The sequence below is a fragment of the Gymnoscopelus braueri genome (genome assembly GCF_963280865.1).
Source record: "Gymnoscopelus braueri genome assembly, chromosome: 2".
Classification (NCBI taxonomy): Eukaryota; Metazoa; Chordata; class Actinopteri; order Myctophiformes; family Myctophidae; genus Gymnoscopelus; species Gymnoscopelus braueri.
The window spans coordinates 19,600,229-19,625,710 of NC_137604.1; the positions used below are offsets into that span (position 1 = coordinate 19,600,229).

Sequence of the window (25,482 nt, forward strand, 5' to 3'; positions counted from 1 at the left end):
AATATCGTGCTAGCTGCTTCCACTGTTCTCGAGGACTGCTCATCGGATCAAATTCAGACTCAACATTACACTTTCATGCAACGGCCAAGTGTCAAGTCGATTGGATGAGCAGTACCGTATTTTCCGCACTATAAGGCGCACCGTCAGTGCGCCTTATAGTGCGGATGCGCCTTATAATCCGATGCGCCTTATATATGTATCAATATTGGTTCCCTTGGTTTCCGCACTATAAGCCGCACCGTCAGTGCGCCTTATAGTGCGGATGCGCCTTATAATGCGGTGCGCCCTATATATGAAAATAATACATTTATTGAAGGTGCGCCTTATACTCAGATGAGCCTTATAGTGCGGAAAATACGGGTACTTGTGACATGCACAGGACAGACGAACAGAAGGATTTCTGGGAGGGATGGATTGATTGATAGATTGATTGGTTGCCTTCAACTGTTAACCTGTCAAAATAGATCTGTTGACAAACTTGTGGTTTGTACTAGCATTTTGTTAACCACAACCCTAATTCTAACCCCATTTACCCAAGTACCTGAATGTTTTGGTTTACCTCAGCTAAGAGAAGTTCAAGACAAGCTCATTGTTAACTGCTACATAGTTCATAGTACTACCTGTGTCAATAAACACTTAATTGGTGTTTTATTTACAGTAGCTACAGAAACACATTCTCACATGGTACTGTATTTGATTAGGAGCAAAATAATAGACCTTCGTCTAGTTTCAGGTCTCATAGACCTGACAAAGAATATGTGTGGTATTCTGTACTTTTTATCCTTGACTACAATATTTATTTATGCTAGTCACCATTGAAACGCGAGATTTAGCAATTGTTCTTTTTTTCTCATTTGTAATACCTGGCTCTGCATCCGTAGCTAACCAGACATCATCCTGAGAAAAAGAAAAGAAATGTCTCCAGATTTGATTTTGTTTTATTTTATTAAGGATCCCCATTAGTTGGTGCCATGGCGACCAGTACTGGTGTACACTTCTTTTTATGTGACACACATTTTATTTTAATTCGGTCCTTTCTCCATTCCCTCTCTCCTTTTTTCTGCCTGCTGTCCATGTGAGGCCGGTAGCTTGCCCTGGGCCAGATGCTGTTGCATACGCTTCCCTTCGACCCTTGTTGGTCACGCCACATGTCGTGGCCTAATCCAGACATGACATAGGGGGATTTCCACCTTCCACAAAACATAGCCCTGTCAACCTGCCTGTTGAGTTTAGTCTTCTCCGCAGCGAGAGCTTGCCCCGTATATTGGAATGGTTCCCGAATAAGGCTGCAACTATCAATTATTGTCTTAGCGATTATTCTATTGATCTTTTCTTTTTATTTATCGAATAATTGAGAAGCATGTTTTATTTTTTTACATTGGCAAAATTGATAGATTTTTGTTTGTTTGAATAGACTAAATTGATTAGTCGACTCACTTTAAGCCGTACTTTAAACTTAGCCGTACAATGAAGTCTTAAAAATACCAATCTACAAGCCTATAATGACATGCCCAACGTAGGGATGCCAGTTGAAACTGTTGCAGCCCTATTGGACTTAATTGTCCATTTATGCTGTATTTAAGAAAAGAATGTATACTGTTATAAGAAAAGATCCCCCGCAAATTAGATTATTTTATGAAAATCGATTGTTTTAGTGTAATCGATTAAATAAGTCAAATTAACTGTTGCACCCCACCTTGGAATTTATTCGGTATATTGGAATTTGAAGCTTAACTGATTCACTGCCAATCACGTAGATCTACGCGAACCTATTTAAAGCCGCCACGTGCCAATCGCGTAGATCTACGTGAACTAAAAGAAATTGACCCAAAGACCAAGGAGATATGATTTTTCGAAGATCTAGACTCCTATCCACTTCCTTGTTAAAGGTTTAATGACATTCACTTTTACACCACATTCAAAGTCTTTGTCCTGGTCCTTCAAAAGTGTACAAAAAGTTTTAAGTGAAAATTCCATTCCAGTGATCAATGGCAGGTGTTTTTCTCTCACATTTCTAAAGCCTTTTCAACTGCAATGAAAAAAGAAATCTTTGCCTGCGGGTGTCGCTGGTGAGGGATTTTGCCTGTCAATCATCGCCTCTGCTCCGCCCCCCCCAAAGGAAAGGATAGGGGAGGGGAGGGGCGAGGAGGAGAGTGGGCGGGATTATTCGACAGTGACCTCACTGTCGAAGGGCCAAGCTCAGATTACTTTTCAGCCTAATTATTCAGAAAACCCCAGACCACAGAAAATCCACTGAATGTTTTAAGTTCAGTTTTTTTGGGTGTAATTGAGGTCATAAAACCCCAAATAAAACATTGAAAATAAAAAAAGTGAAAATGAATGTCATGATACCTTTAACTTAAAACTTAAAAATTCGGTATCTCGGCTCCTGAGTACTTGAAAAATCTCTGGCACTGGCTAAAAAAATATGAAAATACCTCTGGCAGTTAATGGGTTAATCCCAGGATGCAGACGATTTGTCTGGATGTGATTTTCTAGTCCCTGCAAAGTTAGAGGTGTAACTTTGCATCTCTGTCCAGAGACCAGGGAACGTTTTTAAAACACATAGAGCCGTGACCCTGTGAAGAGTTAACGATAAAGCACACTCTCTCTCCACTCAATTTCCCTCGCTTTGTTTTTCCTCTGGTGTCGTGCAAGTAAACAACGGAAGAATACCTTGTCCGCCATGATTGTTTTTCCAAAAGTGTTTGCTGATAATACTGCACCGAATATCCAAGAAGAGCTAGTAAAAATCTAATCCACACAAGGTTGCCAAGTTGAGTCATTGTTCTCGTCATTGCAAATGCGGTGAAGTTACAGTAGCTCGTTGTCATTTGACATTCAATATTCAAACACAACAAATACTCTTAATCTCTTAAACATCGGCGCATGAATGTGGAAAAATCAAAGTCGTAACGGAAGATAAGAGCCTTAACAGGCCCATGGTATTCTTAATTTTTAAACATGCTTCTGAGAACGTTTGAAGGTTTGTTCGAAAACACCAGTGAATGTCTGAAGCCTAAAAAATGCCCTTCAGGCCAGCTCTATCTGCAGCCCGGCGCTGTCCCTCTTTCTTCAGTGCTCTTTATACGTTCTGCTTTCTGTCGTCTGCTGTCTGGCTCTTGAATTCCCTTCATTTGTTACAACCAGCACTGCTCTAATGCTCTACAAATTCCCCTCAAGCCAAGTATCATTTAAATTTGGCTGAATCCCCTGTATTGTAGCCTGGTAAACACCCCCTCCCTCCGGAAATCTCATGCATTGCATTGCATTTGGTTTCAGGAAGGAGGGTCTGGGATTGCTCACAGAGTAAAGCTGCCCGAACCGCTGCGCATACGAACCAATCAGCGGCTGCTAGGGGCGGGATCATCCAATCACCTGCCTAGTAGCTTGAAAAAATGAAACTCCGTATGTCATCGATTCTGCGCCCGAAGTCTCAGATGCAAGTACGCTGTGAAACAAAATGTGTGTCGCAAGCTTCTTCCATTTGACGGAGTGAGGTTACCTGTATTGGTCTTGGACTTCAATTGCTGAAGTTGAATTGTACGCTCAGAGGCAGAGGTTTATGTGAATTAATTTCAGTGACACATAATTAACCAGAGAGTGAGAATATGTTCGTCAACAAGCCAAAACTATTTCAACCTTGAGTCAGTTGAATGTTAATGTATTGTATGTTTGGCTCCCTCTATATTGAATCTGGAGTGTGGTATACCTGCTAATATAATTGCTATGTGTATTAATGCATTCCCCTAACAGGTGTGAAGCCATGAAGTAATTGTCCCCTGTGTGTCAAGCAGTAGAGCCAGGCTGCCAACTGTCTGCTTCAGGGTCTGTCTTGGACTAGTCCAACCAAGCATGGCTTTCCTATGGCCTGTTAGCACAGCCACAGCCAAGTGACCAGTAACATGATCTGCGGAGTCATGCGCGAAGAACATGCTGTTTAGGTTCTCCGGCCCAAACATACAACAACCGCCCTAGACTGAAAATTGGTGATGTGTGCAGAATCTGAGGTCTTAAGCGCACATGATGAGCGTCACACTCATTGCCGTATCGAACTCTTAATTTACCATGTAGGGAGCATTGATGCCCTTCACGGCAGCAACAATACACCTGGCTTAGCACAGTTTACAAAATATCCGCTGAGTCGCGTCACTCAAATTCAGAAACGTTTGGTCTTTGGTCTAGGTTATGCTGACTGCATTTCTGTATTCATGGAAAAAGCCGTTACAGCAATAATGCCCAGATTTTGTGTGTGTGTGTGTCAAGTCACCGCTTAACTTGTTGAGCACAGCGCTCAATTCTTCTTCAGTGTTACAGCCCATTTAGAATGTGATGACAAATGTATTATTTGTTTTTAGTTTAGTTTAGATCTTATTCATACTTCTCCCCAGTTTTGTCATTATGCCAATTCCAAACATGCCCTCCGTGGTGGGCAGGTACTTTACCCAGACGCCTGATTTATACTTTTCTAGTTTCTTCCATCTGTTCAACCTGTCTCACTTTATCTTCATTTTACTCAGGCCCTTTTTTCTGTTGAGAAAATTGGTGCGTACCAGGTTTTTTATTTTACTGTTCGTTCACATCATTCATAATTTCCACAATTGTTAGTGCTGCTGCTGCTTATGATTCTAGACTACCACAACATTAAAAACATGACATAAACTGTAGCAGAAAAAGTGGTGAAGGGAAACGTATCGGGAGGTCAAGTAGCTTTTTATGTAAAAGTTCTACCTGCTAATCTGCCTCTTCCCGTCTTTCCCAGTGGCACACTGTGCGTCGTCCAGACAGATCATCTCCCACTGGAAGAACTGTACGCGACATGACTGTCCTGTCTGCCTGCCGCTGAAGAACGCCAGCGACAAGCGGACCCAGCAACGTGAGTACATCATGCATGTTCTGACCCACAACTTGACTGACATGAAGCCAATCCTTTCAATACAGGGATGTAAAAAACAAGACGGCTATTATGTCACTCAACGGAACAGCTTTTTGTGTGTGGCTGTATTGCAGCCTTTGCAATGTATATAGTACATATTGTTCTCTGCCAATGCAATATCAATATAAATTCAGTATACCCAGCAGCCTATTGCATATGTATTGCCATCAATTGTGTTGGCTATATCTGACATGCACAGAGAATACGCACCTATTCAACAGGATTGATGGCCCCGATATTAATTGATATTGCTAAACTTTATTTCAGACACAATAGGTCCATATAAACTGATAGAACGACACTAAACCACTTTTAATTCAGGAAGGAAGTCTACAATTGTTATATTTGAAGGTTTTCTTCACTTCTACAAGAGAAAGAGACTGTTCTGGGCAGTCTAATTTCAGTGCTTGGTGCGGTTGCTGCTACATTTCCCCATGGCTTCCTAGGCTTCAAGTTCAGTTTTTCTTTGCTGGAAGGCTAAAGGACTTGCGCTTCCTTATCAGTAGTATGGTCATCACTTCTCAATCAACTTCTCACTTTGCTCAACTATACATCCTACTTATGTCATAATTATATGTAATTAAATGTAAAAACTATTGAGGAGGGAGACCACTGTACAATGCAAATATAATCGTTTTAATGCCTTCAAACAGCAACTTTTTATTTAGGCAGACAAACAAGCAATTGGCTTATAATCTAACAGACTACTCAGACTGCTTGGAAACCCTAGGACTCTCCACTTTTTTGTGTGGCATATCATTACATTTCCAATATGGTCAAAAAGTTTTTTTTTTTGTGTTTTACACGTTTTTGCACTCAGGAAGGCTGATTAATCACTGTGGAAATGTGATATTTCTTACTTGTGCCATTTTTCCAGTTAAGCTGCATAAGAAAAATCCTCGCTGGTTTATAAGCCATTCATCATAATTTGATTAATGTTGGAGTAAATGTGTTTGTATTGTACCTAATAGTTGCTAGCCCACTTTTGGCTAAAGTGGACTGTTTTTTTCCAGGAGAGAGATGGTGCATTTTTTTTAACAATGTCGACAATTTTAGCTTGCCGGCTTCAGGGTGCTTTCACACCAGGTACTTGAGCCCCGATCCGAGTCCGATGTCCAGTTCGATTGATTAGTGTGAACACTGTGTACCGTATCTGAGCATGAATGTTGATGCATGCCCGGGTCCACTTGAAAAAGGTGGTCTTGGGTACAGTTCATGTGTACTACTTGGGCATGGTACGTATCAGGTGTGAAATACAGCCAAACATAGAAGTGGACTACTGTTTAAGAGTTAGAGGGGGCGGGTCATTTCTGGTGTTAAGCTTAGAGGGCTTTTCTAGGACAATTTACAAATTGCAGACGGTTTTGAAGGAGGGTAAGAAGTTACACTTTTTGATGTTTGTTGGAAGGGCATTCCACATTTTGGTGGCATAGCAGTAGAACGAATTTAACCCGAAACTGGGTTAAGTGAAATCAGTGGAGCTCCCTCTGGTGTTGTGCCTGTGTGTCCCACCCTAGCATAATGAGCAGGGGTTAGGTGAGTTCTGGGTGTGAGGCCAAGTAACCTGACCAGTTTGTTTTGAGAGGTCTGAAGCTTTGTTTTTAATGCCTTTTGTGGTGCTAAAGTACCATGAGGTGCATGCATCGTCGAAATGACATTGGATGAGTGCTCCAGCTAGTTTCCTCAGTGTGTTCCTACTGACCACAGAGGAGATCCCGAACAGAAATCTTGTTCTTTGGTTGACTTTTCTGATTACTTATGTTGCCAGTTTTTTTTTACTTAAAACGTTGTCCTCTGAATACCAATGAAGAGTGTTTGGGTTCGGGATATGGCCACAACTATACAGGATATGGCTCGCTCAACTAGAGACAACCGAAAACTACTATTTGTGAATGACATGAACAGGATAGTCTGATGGAAACAAATGCCTTTTAATCACTCGTTGCTGCTTGCTCGCTCGCTCGCATCGCATCGCTGTATATCAGGAACTGGTGGGGCAGCTGATGCATGTTTGTGTGTTGGAAACAGAGAGAGCGTTTAAGACTTGAGTATTTATGTATAGATATATCTTGTGTGAATTGCGAACAAAAGGTCGCACTCAAAAAAGAGAGAAAAAAACTACGTAAACTCAAATGCCCACTTGCCCATTGTTTTCTTTTTTTCTTTTCTTTTTTGGGCAATTGGACAACTGTTGGTGTCAACCCCTTTTCAGTGTAAATATGAGTACAGGTGCGTTAAATAGATGGTCAGGAATCATCCCAAAAATTGAGTAAAAGTGCTAAGATAATGGGACCTTTTAAACTATGCATTTGTCTTTTTTAAATTGTTGCCAGGAAAGCCCACCAGTTAAAATAGTTTTATTTCCTGCAATGTGCTTGCTCATCCACGGTGGCTGAGAGCTCCATGAGCGAGACTCCAGTCCCGCTGGGCTTGTAATCTGACACACAGGAGGAATGGGGGTTGGGTTGGGTTGGGCGACCGGAAAGATGGGAGGTAGAAAGTGAGTGGTGGAAGAGACTGGGGAGAGAGGGGTAGTGTGCTGAAGCGGGGCAACAGAGATGCTGTGTGGCTGGTGAATGCTACACCCCACCGGAGTGCAGCTCCAGAATAAAATGTTTCGACTCGCTCGTATCCATGCTTCTTTCTCTCTGCTTTTATTCTCTTCCTCTTCTCCCTCCGTCACTTAATCTTTCTACTCTTCCTCTTTATCCCTGTGTCTTCCTCCACTTTTTGGTCTTGTCAATTTAGTTAACTGTTCTCCGTCTTGTCTTGGCTTCCCCCACTTTTTCTTAATCTCACCACTGTGCTCCGCTTCTATCATTGCTGAGAGCATTCCAGCGTTTGTTTATCTTTGTTTGGTTTGCGTATTGGAAAGTACAATGCCACGACTTGTGCCTTCTCCTGCCAAACCAAACAACACGCAGGACTTCTTTGTTCTGTCTCCTCCGATTTTTGTCTCACACATATGGAACACTTTTTTTTTTGCTCAACCGAGGCCTGAACCCGGAAAAATATGCAACTGTTCTGTCCCCCAAAGGGATTTATGCATTTATTCAGTCCTCATGTGTTTTAAAGCTTAGATTAGTGCTCTGTTTTAAACTACTCCCCTATGACTTCAGTTTAAGAAGTCATAGTTTTAAGATTGTGTGCCTTTGTGGCCACCAACACAAATTCAAACACATTTACTGTATTTGGTGACAGATTTATTGACCCTGACACCACCATAATGTTTCTCTCCTTAAAGCTATGCTAAGCTCCCCGAACGCGAGCCTCCAGAACTCCCTGGCGTCAGTGGGTGCAGGCCAGCCCAGCACCCCTACCGTCAACACCTCGACCCCCATCGACCCCAGCTCCATGCAGAGGGCCTACGCGGCACTGGGACTCCCCTACAGTAGCCAGGCCTCGAGCCAGACTTCGGCCCAGCAGGCTCCGGGTCCTGGTCAGACAGCTGCCCAGCAGAATGCACAGGGGCAGCTACCGCAGCAGATGAGACCCATCAATGCACTTGGTAAAGGCTCTTTAAAGTACACTAAATGTAGATTATTTATGGCTATGGGGCAGGACAACATTACAGCTTTACAGTTTTGAGATTTCTTTGGTGTCATGGAGGCACAGTGTGAAGGCATGAGAATAATAATAGCCACTATAAATTCGGTTTTGTATGTAGTTGCTGTACACTGTGTCGTGTCAGCCAAGTATTTTAATTGGTCGAACTAGGCCTTCCTGCTGTGCTCAACTTAGTATAGAGCACACCTCAATCGTGCTCAAATGCGATATGCCCCATGACTATAAATATTACTCCGCCTGCGCCATTGATATAAACAGACATTATTTGCTAGGAATATTCTGTGTATGAGGAACTAGTACACAGAATATCCTTACAACCTTGTCAATTCATTGTTTAAAGTTAGTAAGAAAAATAACTATGCTAACTTTTATCGTTGGCAACTGTTGTATAACAGCAATAATACACTCAAAGGTGTCTTTACTCTTATTGCCATTTAAGTGATGCGGTTAGGGGTTCTTTGCTCCAAACCGCAGCACTGTTGTGCCATAAATATCAGTGAAAAACACCTTCGAGTGTATTATAGTTTCAGCAAACTACTTGGCTTGTTGGTATGTGTTGGTGTGTGTTGTCAAATATTTTTGACACAGTCTTCTTTTGTCTCTCCAGCTAACCAGATAGCTCTTGGAGGCACAGCGATGGGCGTTCCCACATCAGAGCAGACAAACCTGCACACAGACTCCACCCTCCCCAACGCACTCAATGCTAACAAGTATGTCATATTTCCTTTAGCCCATACCCTTATTCTTTGACTTTGACTCATGGATATTTAGCTGTCTATACATTTTAAGGGCACACACTTAACCACATGAACCCTAGCATCCCTGTTCTTGGGCCATAATTCTGCGTAAATATCTACAAGCCCTACAAGCTTGGCAAAAATAGCCGAACTACAAGCTCCACAACCTGGCGAGTTGTGAGCTTGTAGATTGGCTATTCTTCGCGAAAAAAGAGGGGTCCTAGTATAGACCTACTGAGGTCTCCGGTCAACTAAGTAGATAGGGTTTAAGTGGTTAAAATGGTTCGCATTCTCTCCCTCTACATTAATTCCCTTAACTCTTTCACTACCAGACTTATTTCTGGCTGCGTGCACCCACTGCCAGCGACTTTTTGATTTTCTTACCTTTTGAAGTAGTCACAGAATATTTATCTCCAGTATGATCGATCCCCTGATGGTTGCTAATCACAGCGGGTTTCACTGTGCTACCGCGAAGAAGAAAAAAATGTCATCGCGACCCCCCCGTTCAATTTTATACGCCATTGAAAATAGCATGTCTCGGCCAAAAATACATGGTAAAAAAAAGGTACACAGGAGCCGAGATACAGCCTTTTTAAGTAATAAGTTAACCAAGAAGTGAATGGAGCAGCACATTTTCGGATCACGATATCTTGGGTTCTGAACCTTTTTTTTGATTCTTTTTTTAAAGTCGTCATATATATATATAAGTCGTTCTTGGCAGCCAGGGCCTTATGACGATGTCTCGTCATAAGTCGTTCTTGGCAGTGAGAGAGTTAACTGCCTGCAAGTTAAGGCTCCAAGTGATCAATGTTCTATCGTAGGTAGGCCAGTCACAATTATTACATACTTGTCTAATCGCAATTATTTGAGATCATGTATAATTGTATAATCGTCATAATTGTTTTCATGTTGAAAAATGTTCATATATTTTCAAACGTTTACCAGAAATAGCAGATCTACAAGCTTACTATTGTAAGTGTTGTAAGCTTGTAGATCAGCAATTTTTTAAAGTAATTTGAAAGTATAAAATTATTTAATGTGTCTGTAATTTCTTTGTATATGTAAGTTATTGTCATATCTGTCCTGTGCAATTTGTAATTATCAAGCAAATAAAAAAACGAATAGAATTTTTTTATTGTATCATGTTCTAATCTACATAATACCATTTAAATTCCTATTTAGTTTTTTTAATCGTTACTCGCAATTATTTGTGTGACAATTAATCGTTAACTTAAATGTGTAATCATGACAGCCCAGATTGTAGGTAAACGTCAAAGTCATACTCAATATATTCTCTCGCCCGCTCCTCCTTCTCCTGTCTCCGGCTATTGCTTTTCCTCCTCCTAGTCAGCTGCTGCCTGATGGGTCAGCTGTGGGCTCTATGGGCAACCTGCCCACAGCAGCACCCCTCTCTGCCACCGGCACCAGGAAATCCTGGCATGAGCACGTCACTCAGGACCTGCGCAATCACCTTGTACACAAACTGTGAGTCCTGGTACCCTGCTGCTTGACAAAATACAGCTGTTCTTGAACACAAGTTGTGTGGTTCATTATCAGGGTGGGAAAGGTAACAGTGGCAACATAACCAACTGCTTGTACATTTTGGCAATGACTTGCAAATGTCATCTCCCCCCTACCAGCTAATTTGGCAGGCAGCCAACCATCATTGGAAGCTCCCATAGTCATGAAAGGAGCTGGTTCAATTTGGTTTGCTTTTTTTTTTTTTTACCCATTAACACCTTTACCGCCGGGCCCGTAGTTCTACGGGCCGTTAAATCCAACGGTTAAGCGCCGAGCCCGTAGTCCTACGGGCTGCGGTCTTTTCGCGCATGCGCGGTCCGGGTGCACTTTCGGAATTTTTTTGATCCACTTCCGTTTCCGGTTTGATGACAGGAAATAGAATTATTTGGGATCCGGTTTCGACGATCACGCCCGCTCCCATTCTACAGACGAAACTGAAACTCAATTCTCTTCCTGTAGTTTTTTCTCCTCGCATTTCACTGTTTAACGTAATCCGCTCTAACTACAGTCATGGAAGTCCGTTTGACATGCGGTCTTCACTGGGAGATACAGGGAGATCTCGCGGACGTAAACAGACCGTTCACGGCTCAATCTTAAGGATTTTAACAAGATCTATGGCGACATGAAAAAAACAAAAAAACAACAAAAACACCTTGGCAGGTGAGTACATTATTATGAGATTAACCTCTGGCGGTGGATGTGTTAAGACCTGAGGCCGATTCTACATGTCTCCTAATTCCCAACAGTTTTCTGAAAAACGTATGTTTCTATATATGGTTCTCAATCTTTTTCATGTCAAGGACCCCCAAAATTTTATGTATTTGGCCACGGACCCCCATCTCAAAACATTTTGTTCCAGGGACCCCCCAGAAGCAAAGATTTGAGTTAAAAATGTTCGCTTCAAAATGATATAAATTAATTTATTTGCACACATTTTCTCAATTTTTCAAAAATAGCAGATCTACAAGCTCATAGCGCGGCACTCGGTGCCGCGCTGTGAGCTTGTATATCTGCTATTTTTGAATAGCCCAAAGTGTAAAATAATGCTTTTTAGCTCAAATCTAAAGTGACACAGTTGCGTTCCAGGTCTGCAGCCATTGTGGGTGGGGTGGAAAGGGTGAAAATCTGTTAATTCCTTTATCTGAATCATTATCATTCAATGGTTCCATGTCTCTCTCTCTCTCTCTCTCTCTCCCCTTGTCTTCTGGCTGTTAAGAGTTCAAGCCATATTCCCCACCCCAGACCCAGCAGCTCTGAAGGACAGGCGGATGGAGAACCTGGTGGCTTATGCCAGGAAGGTTGAGGGGGACATGTATGAGTCAGCTAACAGCAGGGTAGGTGTTGAAAGACGTGCTCAATTTAGGGTGAAGTTCATGCTCCTCTGTTTCTCCTAGATACACACAACTCTTCCATACGGTCTGTAGTTACACGTTGCCAACACCCTATTACAAACTAACAGAAAACTAATTGGGAGTCTTTGGGAGTAACTACATGTTGAAATAAATTTGACCGTTGAGTCATTTAATCTATTTTTATTTAATTCACTGTTTCGGGCTGTAAACGGTAACACCACTGTCCTGAACAATCTTTTTAACTTTTGTAATCCTGGGAAACAATCTTAAGTTTCAGAGAAACGGCTCTTAGCTAGCCAACTCGCAAGCCTACAATATGTAAACGTGCGTAAGAATATATAATCATTTTAAAATTGCTCAACAGGAATGTTGTCATGGGTGTTCATACTTTTGCTAGCAACAGTAGGATGTTGAAACGGTCTATAATTTAATTCCACTGCCATACGTGTAATACGTCTTTAAGTCCATCCCCTCGCCTTGGGTTCTCTGTGTTACTCCAGGATGAGTACTACCACTTCCTGGCTGAGAAGATCTACAAGATCCAGAAGGAGCTGGAGGAGAAGAGGCGGTCGCGGCTGCAGAAACAGATCATCAACCAGGCCCCATTGACCGCCCAGGGGGCCCAGCAGCCAGGTCTCCAGCCCAACGCTCTGGGCCCCAGGCCACAGAGTGAGTGCCACACTTCTGTACACCCCGAGGAAGAAATCTCTCAAGCCCACGCATACTGTGTGATGATATATAGAGAATATAGAGCTGGTGTGTTTTTTGAGCGGTGGGTGCTCAGCTGTAGAAATAACTAATTTGAAAGAAACCAGTGGAAAACAGCGGCACTCCAAAAATGACAATGCAAGACAAAGAGAGAAGATACAAAACGTTTTAATCTGGCTAACGTGTTTTGGCCATTAGCCTTCCTCAGAGCAGATAAATAGTTTTGCATCTGAGGCTCCTTGTCTTTGCATCGTCATTATGGAGTGCTGCTGTTTTCCACTTGAGTGGTTTCTTTCAAAATCTTTGATGTTGTCAGGAACAATGGAGGTAGACAGATTTGCACTGGCCACTTGGGCCACACCAATGCAGTGAATATTCTAGCCAAAATTGGAGCACTGAACACAAGACTGCGATAACAGCATTTTGTATTGTGAACTCTGGCTGGTCATGTTTGTGTTGTTCCCCGTACTGAAAGAACTCAAGATGTCTTCCTTTGTGGGAGCTGACGATATGCTCGAGAGTACATCGTCGTCACCACATTATATTTCAAAGAAATTATTTCTTCCACTAAACTTCTGAATTTTTGAATTATTTTCACTGGGAGCCTCTTGATTGTCAGCAAACTCTGCACAGACAGAAATCCATATTTAAGCGTCCAAGCCATTACGACAGCATAACTAACGTTAGCTGGTTCTGACCTAAGAATTTGAATCGATGCAATTCATTCTGACTAACAACCAAACAGTTTCATATAACAAGGTGACATTACTTGGAAATGTTCGCACATAAACACACAGGAATTTATGGATTATTTTAACTGATGATGCTGCAGATATTCATTGGTTATTAACCCATTTCGACCGGGAACCCCTATACGTAACATACCTTTCAATCCGGGAACCACTTTTGGGGTAGTTGTTGTACAGTATATACTGTAGCAACATACATTTTTTGTAGAAACGTTTTCAGAAAAAGATTTAGAAGGTGTTTTTAGAATTGGTCTAAATGGGTTAAGACAAGGCAAGTGGCCAGTTGGGCCAGTGGCTATGCTTTTGTAATGTCCAAAATGCTAAACTTACATGCATCTTAATCACCATTGACAGATGTTCAAATCCAGACAAGAAAGCCTGTAAAAGCATGCATTTTGTTTAGATTGGAAGCATTCAATTGCTTTGCCTTTTTATTTTTTCCCTCCCTGCTGGTATTTATTTGGGAATTTCACTGTCTTCTCAATCCTCCAATTTCCTCCTCTACCATCTTTATCTAACAGATGGACCTGTGCCTATGCCCAATGTGCCAAATCAGATCATGAATCGCATGCAGGTTTCTCCAGGTACTCTTTTCATCCTGCACTCAAACTGTGTTTATCGTGACTCTCTGAGACCCTTCCTGCTGTGTTTCTTCTTTTTTGTGTGTGTGATTCAATTGCCTCATTGGTGGTCAAAATGTTGTGTGCAGGAATCAATCAGTTCAACCCCATGGCCCTGCCCAACGTCCAGCTGTCTCAGGCGCCCATGGGAGCCCGTGCTGCTTCACCTATGAACCACCCTCAGCAGATCAACATGAGCTCCGTCCCAGCGGTGAGAGCAACACAGACTAAATACAAAGCACACACACGTGAACACCTTGCCATCAGTGAACTGCTGCAGATTTTTTGTCTGTGCCTGATAAAGTACACTTACCGTACAGTACCAGCCACCTAAACCAGCGATTCTCAACCCCTCTAATTCCAGGGAACCCCAGTTTGATATGGATTAGGAAACAGATTTTTTTTTTAATCTCTGGGACCCTAATCTTCAACAGTAAAATGTAGAAAGGGAACCAAATGGACCCATTTGTACACTCTTCTCTTTAACACATTGACCGCCAGAGGTTAATCTCATAATGTACTCACCAGTGCCAACGTTTTATTGTTGTTTTTTGTTTTTTTCACGTCGCCATAGATCTTGTTAAAATCCTTAAGATTGAGCCGTACACGGTCTGTTTACATCGGCGACATCTCCCTGCGTGTACCAGTCCAAACCACGTGTCAAACGGAGCCGCCATGTTTGAGTTCTGACAGTTTATGTTAACATGGGAAATGCGAGGATGAAAAACTACATAGGTTTAAAGGGGTTTTTGTGTACGACTTAGAATGGAGGCAGACGGGAAACAAAAAACGGGATCGCACTTCCGGTTGACTTCGGGTGGTGTTACACTGAAAATGGTCCCCCTAGAAAATTGAAAAAAAAAAAAAAATTGAAAAAAAGGAAAAAGCACCACAGCCCGTAGGCTACGGGATCGGCGCTTAACCGTTGGATTTAACGGCCCGTAGAACTACGGGCCCGGCGGTCAATGTGTTAAGTCCTCAAGGACGCCTGGGGGTCATTGGACCCACACGTTGAGAACCAGTGACCTAAATCCACCATTGAATCAGAATCAGTCTTTATTGTCACACCATATTACAAGTAAGGTGGGTGCAGTTCTTCGTTGTGCAGGGCAGGCTCATCAGTACTGCTTTGATACCATTTAAAACTGGTGGCTTAGTACTGCAAAGATCTTGTGATGGGTACGTTTGTGTTCATGCTGCAATACCGCCCGCCCATTGTCCTTGTCTGCAACTCTTGGCTAGTACCGGTAAATCCCATAAGCCAGAGGGACAGGAACATACTAATTGGTTGGTTAGTAGTATATATCCCTTAAGCCGGATGGATAGGCACCCAAATGGTTAGTTCCAGTCCATAGTGAAATAATAGTCTGCACACTGGAATATGCTCCAAAAGATAAATGGTTTATTACCACCCTTAATGTGACCTTTTAGATCCTAGTGGCTGTGGAAGAGCCACTAGTCTCGAAACGTCACATAAAAATGTGCGTGCTTTTCTACTTGTTGATAGTTCCAGTCCATAGCTTTGTGTATCCCATAGTCTGGAGGCTCTGCGAATATTAATTTACAAAAATGACAGTTATTTGAAAGATCTTCAAGAATTGAGGTCCTTGCCCCGGTGTCAGTGAGTGTGCACAAGAAATGTGCTGCTGAGCCTAGTAGTATGCAAGATTAGCAACAGAAAGACAGACACACACACAGGGGCAAACACATGAACCTCCTGGTGGAGATAAAAACAACACATTATTGCAGGGGGCACTGACAGAAATTCAGTTGCTTACAGTATGTGTCTTGAGTCTTCCTTTCACAAAATGTTTGCACTAAATTAATGATTCGTGTTTCGAAATACATTTAGCAAATAAGTACATTAACTTCATGTCCTGATTCACTTCTTGGTTCTGGTACTTTTAGACAGGCCTGCATTTTTCCTTCCAGAAATCCTGCTACAGAAGCTACAGATATGCTTTATGCTGTACACCCAGCATAAAGTGGTTTGAACTGACCGACATTGCCATCCCAAAGGCCTGATTACACTTGCGTGTCCATGCAGCTGCGAGTACTACTACAATTTGGTATTTGTAACACGTTCAAGAAGCGTGCAAGAGCAACATGGGCTGCACTCAATACAAGGCCCAACCTTATTCCAGACAACTGCAGGACTTGTGCCATTGTGAGATGTTTACTGTCCTAGTTTATTATATCTTGTTTCGGTTACTTCTGTGCATTTCTTATTCTCCTCAGATGCTAATAAATTCCTTCAGGAAAGCTTAGAGAAATCTTTAAGTCTTTTATTGTCACATGCATATGCTTACTTGTCAGGGACCCACTTGTGGGCCGCAAGGATATTGCAAGTGGGCCCCCAAATAATTGGCAGAACACTTAAGATTTTTATGATGTAACATTAATGTATTCCAAGGAGGAAATACCATCGATTGATTGATCATTAAAATAAACATGTTCCGAAAACGTGGCCCACCATCTGAAAAAATCTGGAAGGACCATGGATGTCCGTGTGATGAAATTTACATCATGCAGCCCCCAGTGATTACATGGCTGCATAAGGTGTAATTTGGCCTTTAGAGCGTCACACTCACTGTTGGAGCTACAAATTTGTGTGCCAGAAAGGAGAGTTGCAGTATTGTATATTCACTCAAGGATGTATACATATTGTGAACAACGGTAGCTTAGGCCAAACTCAGTAGGGACCATGATCTTTGTAATCAACACGAAGAACAATTCCATGGAAATCCAGCAAGTCGTTTTCGAGTGGTGGACCAACATAGCCGTCCTTGAGCCTAATTTATGTGCAGATTGTGCACTGAACATAAAATAGACGTACAAGCTCACGATGCGATGGAGCTTGTAGGGTTGGCTTTTTTCTGCACACAATGAGGTATTGGGTTTTAGAACACTCCGAGATAGGCGCTCTGGTGGCGCAGGGATAAAGTACCTGTCCACTGCTGCAGAGTCTAGGGGTATGAGTCCACTCCAGTTCATGCAGCTTGGTTGAGCGTCTATACAAACACAATTGGTCCTGTTTGGGGATTGGAAACCAGTGATACAAATGTGTGGGGAGTGTTAACTTAATTGGCATAATGACTAAATTGGTTGAAAAAAACCTCTAATTAAAAAAAAAGTTAAAAATCACTCTGAGATATCTAAGTCATAATCGCCCTACTACCATGTTCATGGCTGCCTACTTTCCTGGGGGACCTGATGATGCCTATTATCGATATCATATAGCCAACGCATCAACTTCTTCCGTATTTGTTACGGAAACACAGAATTGTCTATGGTGTACATTGTATTTCTATGGATGTGTCACTCCCATGAAATTGCCCTTATCCTGCTCATGACGTCCTTCTATCCTGTTTAGATGGGCATGTCCCCCTCCAGGATGCCCCAGACCCAAGGCATGATGGCAGCCCATGGCGGAGGCAGTATGGTGGGCCAGACTGCCAACCAGGGACAATTCCTGGCCCAGACCCAGTTCCCTCCAGGCACCGCAACTGGAGCCATCAATGTAACGGTGGGGCCTGGCATGGGTCAGCCCCCCGCACAGGCTGCGGTTACGCAGGTGAGAGACGGAACAGTGTGGAAAGGCATAAAAACCGTCGGCGTTGAAATGAAGGGACATGATTGGGTGAATGTCATCCCTTAATCACTCTATGTTGGTGATAAACTAGCAACTAAAATGATTCTCTGTCAGACAAGGTGCTGGGGAGCTAAACTAAAACCACTGTAACCAACCTGCTCTTAACCACTTGAACCCTAGCTTATATTCTGGGGGGAACATTCCCAGAAAGTAGCAGACTTACAAGCTCGCAACATGACACGTTGTGAGCTTCTATTTTCCGCGTAGATATTAAGTGTAGCCCATGGGAATACGGTTAACTAAGTATAGGGCCCCAAAGTACACGGCCAACATCAAGTATAGGGTTGAAGTGGTTAATTTATTTTCATGCCATTCACATGGGGCTCTCTAAATCGAAATCTTGTGTGCGGTGTTACATGTGTTTGTCATTGTCTGACCTTTGTGCCTGTATGTTTGTCTGCTTGTCTTTTATCGTGTGTGGCTTGCCTACCCTTTGTGTCCTTTTCTACAGCAGCAGCAACCGCAGCAGCAGAGCGCTAACCTTCCCATGAATGCACTCGGCCCCTCAATGGGCCCGCAGCTAGCCTCCTCCCAAACCCCCTTGCACTCCACGCCTCCGCCCTCTGCCTCCTCCTCCTCCTCTGTCTCCGCGGCTGGGGGGTCCACTAACCTGCCGCACCCCCCCCAGCCCTCCAGCCGTAGCTCCACCCCTACCCTCCCTGGCCCGGGTCCCAACCCGGCCCAGGGTTCCACCCCGCCCCGCCCCGCCAAGCCCCAAACCCAGGCGGAGCCCCCTGCAGCGGCACAGACGCAGCCCCCGCCTCAGCCCCCTACCACGCCGGTGAGACTGAGACCTTCCGCATGCCCTCCACCCCCACCCCCCTTTTAAACTCTCACTGCCAACCCTCCATTCTACCTCATAACTGCATCTCCAACACGCTGTAGCGTCCATCACAGGGGGGATGTCTCCATCACAGTGGGGAATGTTGCATCTGTGGACCTTTTTGGAGCAATGTTTTGCAAATGGGAAAGAAGTTCATGCGTGACTTAGATTCATCCCTGCATGTGGACCAGCCGACGTTAGTCGATATTACACCTCATGTTATATCATCCATTCTCTCCCTAATCACTCTCTCTCGCTCTCTCTCTTAGCTGTCTCAGCCGGTAGCCAGTCTAGATAACCGGGTGCCCACCCCAGCCTCAGCCGCCAGTGCTGACTTGCACTCACAGCACGCAGGAGCCGACTTGCCCATCCAGGAGACCAAAGTCGAGCCGCGCCACGACCAGCAGGAGTTTAAGGCAGGCGGCGGTAAAACGGAGCCCAAGATGGAGGTTGGTTGGATGTCTGTTGTCAAATTGACAGACGAGTAAATGAGAGCAAATTAATATTTTATTGTTGTATTTATTCATTCATTTTGCCATCCATTGGATCCATTATCATGACTCTTAAGGCACTCTTAAGCTAGTTTTCCACGTAATCTGATCACGTAATCTGTGTCACTTGCAAGATATTCATTATCAAACCACACGCACACCTCTCTGGCCCTGTGACCTAAAATGAGCTGTCTCCCTTTCTTTAGAGTGAGGAGGACTCGGGTTCGCTGTCGATGAAGAAAGAGGAGCCAGAGGAGAAGCAGGAGGCAATGGAGGTAGAGGAGAAGAAGCCAGAGATAAAGACGGAACCCAAAGAGGAGGAAGAAGGAGGAGCTAACGGCACAACCTCTTCACCCTCCTCTCAATCACGGAGGAAAAGTGAGTTAAGAGGAACAGGACAGATGCGTCCTGTCCTGAAGACTATGTGACTTCCATGTCCAGTTTCTCCACCTCCTTAATAGTTTGACTTATTTTCCTCTGACAATCTCTCTCCCTTTCCTCTGACTCCTACATTGTCTCGCTTGTTTATCTCCCCTGTCGTTTGTGTGTGTTTTTCTAACTTTTTCCAATTATTTCTCTCTTCTATTCCACTTCCAGTCTTTAAACCAGAGGAGCTGCGCCAGGCTCTGATGCCCACCCTGGAATCTCTCTATAGGCAGGACCCAGAGTCGCTGCCCTTCAGACAACCTGTAGACCCCATGCAGCTGGGCATCCCGGTAGGCAACACGTTCACAACTTTGATAAGCTTTTTTTCTTTAAGGACCAAATCTTGCTGGGAGATCTAGCTGACTTTGGGGGAGTAATAACTCCCCAGCTTTTTTTCCTGACTGCATAACTCTCAAGTGATAATTGTGGTTACCGTAGCTAAAACAAGACCTGGTATGGGTCATTCAAAGTAACTAAAGAATTAACATTTGAACATCAGTTTTGGTAGTATTGAACAGAGACATTTTATTATATTCCATTACATGGAAAGCTCATTATATTTGCAACCAACCAAAACGTGCAAACTCATTGTTTTGATGTGAGGAGGTCAATGTGAGGAGGTCAATAATATAGTGTGGCAATATAGTATATCATCAGCAAAGTGTTTAACGTCATCATTCCATGCGCTCAATGACGTGGCATTACTCCAATATCCTTCATCTCCAGGATTACTTTGACATCGTAAAGACCCCCATAGACCTGTCGACCATAAAGCGCAAGCTGGATACTGGCCAGTACCAAGAGCCTTGGCAGTATGTGGAGGACGTCTGGATCATGTTCAACAACGCCTGGCTGTACAACCGCAAGACATCTCGTGTGTACAAGTACTGCTCCAAGCTGGCCGAGGTGTTTGAGTCCGAGATCGACCCAGTCATGCAGGGCCTGGGCTACTGCTGCGGTAGGAAGGTAAGGCAACACTGTGGAGAACCATCGTATGGGATAATTTCATAATGACGAAAAGAATGTCAGCTTCTTGTATTCTGAACACAAGTGTGATTATTGCTATGGGCATGTGGATGAGGAATATTGATTTAGCATGGTGTGATTCTAATTAGAAAAGCAGATGGTGTTTGGGAATTAATAGGAAGAATTCACCATATTGCAAAAAAAAAAGAAAGCTGTTTGGAGCATGTATTGAAAAATAGAGCAAGTGTCATAGAGCAAGCGCACCTGTTGTTTAGAAGTTTTTATGTGATTCATCCGTCTCCCTTTTTGTTTGCAGTACGAGTTTTCCCCTCAAACCCTCTGTTGCTATGGCAAACAGCTGTGCACTATACCTACTGGAGGCACATACTACAGCTACCAGAACAGGTGTGTTTATGTTCATGTTTGTGACATGCGTGTTGTTATTTACCGTTTCCATACACTTTTGAACTTTTTGAACAAAATTCAAAAATTCAAACAACCAAATGCTCACATTAACCACAATACCCAGTCATTCAACTGACAGAGCAATATAAACCAGGAGCAATATAAACCAGGTGCAGTTCAGCCTTCACTGTTGGAGCCTGTGTGCATGGGCGCAAAATACTTCGTGAAAGTCTGATTATGTCCTCCCACTTTGTCCTCCCACTTTTTGTCCAACTTCTTTTCTTTGTCTTTTTTGAGTCTGGTTTTGTAATGCACATACTTACATGGCGTCAGGCTCACAAGCTAAAACATCAATTGAAGTGTCACATCCAGCTCTTTGTCATGTACACTACCATCCATGACAACATGAAAAGGGCGCTTAATTTGCTGTCCTTTTTTTGGGGGGGGGTCTAACATGATGATCTAACAATCGAGCATGCTTGAATTTTCTATATTGAATAAGTCAAATAGCCTAGAAATGAAATGGGTCTTTAGGGGTGGCAGACGAGCGAAGAACACAGGCGCAGAGGGTGAAACACATACACACACAGCCTTTTTTTCTGGGAGGGACTCCATCACTGATGTTGGTCCCCCCACCACCGGAGCAGCACAGCACAACATAGTCGTTTAACTTATAGCAACAATCAGCCATGCTCTCTTATTGGCACAAAGACTCTGCAAAAAGACAGTCAGTTACACTACCCCCACCCATAGTGTTAGAAGGTGATGTGTTTGATTAAAATTCTTGAAACAATGTGCTCCCCCCCATATCACCAGAAAATATACTGCCTTGGATGAAGCCATAAGCATCATTGCATTTTGATTTCTTCTTCTGTAAGCCAGCAGATGACCAGTTGTCTTATGTTCCCCTGCACCCCCTGCTGTATGAATGTGGCAACTGCACCTTTGGCATTTTGACAGGGTACTTTGAGAATGGAGCTGTGCAGCGGCTGTAATGATACAGCAGAGCCAGACCGGCAGCATGGGCTCATGCAGCATGGTCCAGTCACAGGGATTCCCTCTCTCTCTCTCTCTGTTGCTTATCCTATCTCAGAAATACACAATGCACACTGAGAACTTACTGTCACAATTTTCATTATTTGACATTCACGATGAATGTGGGGGCAGAAACTACTTCCAACAGCGACAATTATGCAACTAAACATTATTCTTTGAGTTATTATGACATTCTTTATTTGTGCCACCCAACAGGTATCATTTCTGTGAGAAGTGCTTCAATGAGATCCAGGGGGAGAGCGTGACCTTAGGGGATGACCCCGCTCAACCACAGACGTAAGACAAGGAAATTATTCTGACTTCAGTTATTTCACATTTTTAATACACTTGTCATCACAGACATTCATGATTTAAACTGTTAAAATCAAACTTGTTTTGCTTGTTTGTGAGCCAACATTACACATTTCATCATTTGTCGTCTTCGTCCTTCATTTTGTCTTACCAAATGATTTTGAAGTGGCTTACAAATCTTCCAACAAATCATTCATGTCATACAGTAATGGTACCATAATAAAATTAAATGCATCTGTTTAAGCTTGAGTAATGATAATTGTATATTTGGCTTTACCTCTCTCACTTGCCACTCTCTTGCTTTTTCAGAATGATATCGAAAGACCAATTTGAAAGGAAGAAGAATGACACACTAGATGCTGAACCGTAAGTGTACACACACATCAACACACGCAGACACACACATTTTCCAGTGAGTGTCATTATTTAGAGTAATACCAGCTAAGGCTTTACAAACAACCAATATATCATAAGTAGGGGTCCATGTTATATTGGAAGCCAATATATTATCATCTGATAAATGGTAAAATGTATACAGGTTGGGTACAGGTTATGTGAAAAACGAACTTATTAGTGCACACCGTAAGAAAGAAACGTTTATGTGTATAACACCTTTCCAGAGCAGTGTCCCAAAGTGCTTCACAAGAATAAATTATTGGTTGCAAAGGTACAATATCTAAAAAAAGAAAAACCCAATAAAACACTGCACAGTTGTGTAAATCACACACAGCTTCCTCACATTATCCAGCCCCACGCGTGCAATGGGGTGTGTTTGGCTGGTGGTGATGCCTCAACATAGTATTTGGTGTCATCCACGCTGATATCGCTCGGTGACAAATTAGCCTCGGCTTTGGCATGCCATAAAGGGGCATGTCTTAATAGGTGAACATTCGGCATAAATGGATGAACATACCTCATTACACATGAACTGTGGATTCACTGTGCCAAATGCCTCTTAATGTCCACATTACACTCTGTCCACGTTGCTGTAAGTTAGAGTGAACAAAGGAGAGACCTTGACGATGGATGTAATATCGGACGGAATTGGTGACCTACAAGTCTGTGACTCCTGTTTTGCGTTCAATAAAGTTTGTTTATGTCAATTATGTTTGTACAGGTCAGCCTGGGAATTTGAACATTCCCAGGCTTTATAGTGTATAGGGGAAAGGGGGGGAGGTCTCTTTGGCAAAGAGATTTGGTGTAGAGTTTACACCAAATTTCTTCACAGAAAAGAAAATGGTCGATGTAGATGCATTCTTGCCGGATGTTGGCCCCTTTTCACAGAATCTTTGCCCATTGTGACATGCCCAGAATTAGGGACGCTAGGGTTTGTGTGGTTCGGAAACGTGCCCATGCACCTACCTTACACTTGAACGAGGAAAACCTGCAAAGGTGCATATGGACCAGAGGAACATTGAACTGCAAATGGAGAATAAAGATGTTCTCTTAACTAATGATGAACCTGATGGCAGAAGATAAATTGGTTTTGAAATGTGAAAACAATGTTCTCTTGTCCTTTTCTTCAGGTTTATTGAATGTAAAGATTGTGGACGGAAGATGCACCAGATATGTGTTTTACACTACGATACCATCTGGCCGTCTGGGTAAGAACTCGTCCCCTGACTTTGGTAGACAGTTAGAATGTAGGGCTGAACCAAATTGGGGGAAAAAATATGTTGTGATATTTAGTTTTTGTTTGCAATATGTATTGTGCTATATATATATATATATATATAATTTTTTTTTATTTTTATTTTTTTTGTAATACAGTATACATGTATATAAGATCTGCATATATCTAAACTTCATCACACTAGCAATGTTCAGGGTGATTTTAGAGGGTGAGATAAGGCAGTTGTTCAATAGTCTGGTTGACCCAACATGACACTTGCAGAATGTGCATGCACGTACCGGTAACTATGAAGTTATTTATCAGATGGATGATACTGTTTAAAAAAAAACCTTGCCAGTTTTCTTTATCCATCAATAATTTAAAGTGTTGAATTTCCTTATTTACATTGCCTATACTGTACATTGCGATGTCAATGCTGAAATTATATATTTTGCAGCCCAAGTAGAACGTATTCTCAAAACACCTTATTGTCTCTTACTCTAGATTTATCTGTGACAATTGTTTGAAGAAGAGCGGTAAAACAAGGAAGGACAATAAGTTTTCTGCAAAAAGTGAGTCTGCTCCCTTAACGTCCTACTGTCATTCTGACTTTTGCTTCCCTGGACTGCTTTTCAGGGGCACTTATTGTCATGCATGCAATGCTTGTCCTCCATTATTCAGAAGTCAGTAACTTAATGCAGTTTAGTTTAAGGAACATTCAGGTAAGCAAGAAGCTTCTCTGAGTAACATAAGCCACCCCAATAATAGGGACTGCATACTGTGGCTGTCGGCCACAAACTTTGTGTCTCTGTTGTCTGTACTTGTATAATTAACATGAGCTTATAGATCGGCTATTTTCAATGCTTTTGAAGATTTTTTTGAAAATCTACGCCTATAATGACATGCCCAAAACAGACACACCAGGTTGAAAGTGGTTAAGTCTGTCAGTGGGTTTTTATAAATATTAAATAAATAAAAAGTGTTAACAAGAGCTTGTGACTAAGTTGTTACATCGGAAATGGATCCTAGCATTCTCCTGTTAACTCATACAATAAATTCAACCATTTCAAGCATAGGGCGTCAACTTTTAATTAGATGCCATACTGACATTTGAAGGGGGGGGGGGAATATAATGCATTTTTTTGTTTACTTGAAATTAAGCTTTCCGTGGCTATAGTGCAGTATAATGCAAAAGATTTCAGCAAAATGCTTGCTCTAAAAATAAAGCTATTTCCTTAATTACCTGTTTTGAACGTACAACATTTACGGTAGATCTCAGCAACAACTTGTAATATGGTAGCCTTTCTGAACTTTTTCCGTGTGTGTGTGTGTGTGTGTAGGATTACAGTCTACTCGGTTGGGAATGTACATAGAGGACCGTGTAAATAAGTACTTGAAGAGACAGAACCACCCAGAGGCTGGAGAGGTGTTTGTGCGAGTGGTGGCCAGCTCCGACAAAACAACGGAGGTTAAGCCTGGAATGAAAACCAGGTAAAGAGCGCTGAGACCATTATCATGAACAGATCATCCAAAATGCTCTGAATGGTATTTTTACAAGCTTGTTGTTAAT

At 42.6% G+C, this 25,482-nt stretch overlaps 1 protein-coding gene across 6 annotated transcripts in view; it reads left to right on the top strand.

Moving 5' to 3' along the window:
* crebbpa (CREB binding lysine acetyltransferase a) overlaps positions 1-25,482 on the top strand; it is a 71,697-nt gene that overhangs the window by 32,808 nt on the left and 13,407 nt on the right. For 4 of the 6 annotated variants that reach the window (XM_080416725.1, XM_080416726.1, XM_080416728.1 and 1 more), the window contains 20 exons: positions 4,763-4,876; positions 8,181-8,444; positions 9,111-9,213; positions 10,588-10,725; positions 11,978-12,095; positions 12,614-12,782; positions 14,092-14,154; positions 14,280-14,401; positions 17,564-17,764; positions 18,294-18,623; positions 18,935-19,114; positions 19,363-19,534; positions 19,754-19,872; positions 20,309-20,548; positions 20,865-20,953; positions 22,205-22,285; positions 22,610-22,666; positions 23,827-23,904; positions 24,417-24,484; positions 25,253-25,403. In XM_080416725.1, the coding sequence (XP_080272851.1) occupies positions 4,763-4,876; positions 8,181-8,444; positions 9,111-9,213; positions 10,588-10,725; positions 11,978-12,095; positions 12,614-12,782; positions 14,092-14,154; positions 14,280-14,401; positions 17,564-17,764; positions 18,294-18,623; positions 18,935-19,114; positions 19,363-19,534; positions 19,754-19,872; positions 20,309-20,548; positions 20,865-20,953; positions 22,205-22,285; positions 22,610-22,666; positions 23,827-23,904; positions 24,417-24,484; positions 25,253-25,403 (2,857 nt within the window). The remainder of the gene's footprint in view (positions 1-4,762; positions 4,877-8,180; positions 8,445-9,110; positions 9,214-10,587; positions 10,726-11,977; positions 12,096-12,613; positions 12,783-14,091; positions 14,155-14,279; positions 14,402-17,563; positions 17,765-18,293; positions 18,624-18,934; positions 19,115-19,362; positions 19,535-19,753; positions 19,873-20,308; positions 20,549-20,864; positions 20,954-22,204; positions 22,286-22,609; positions 22,667-23,826; positions 23,905-24,416; positions 24,485-25,252; positions 25,404-25,482) is intronic. The other 2 variants (XM_080416730.1, XM_080416727.1) reach the window with 2 other exon arrangements.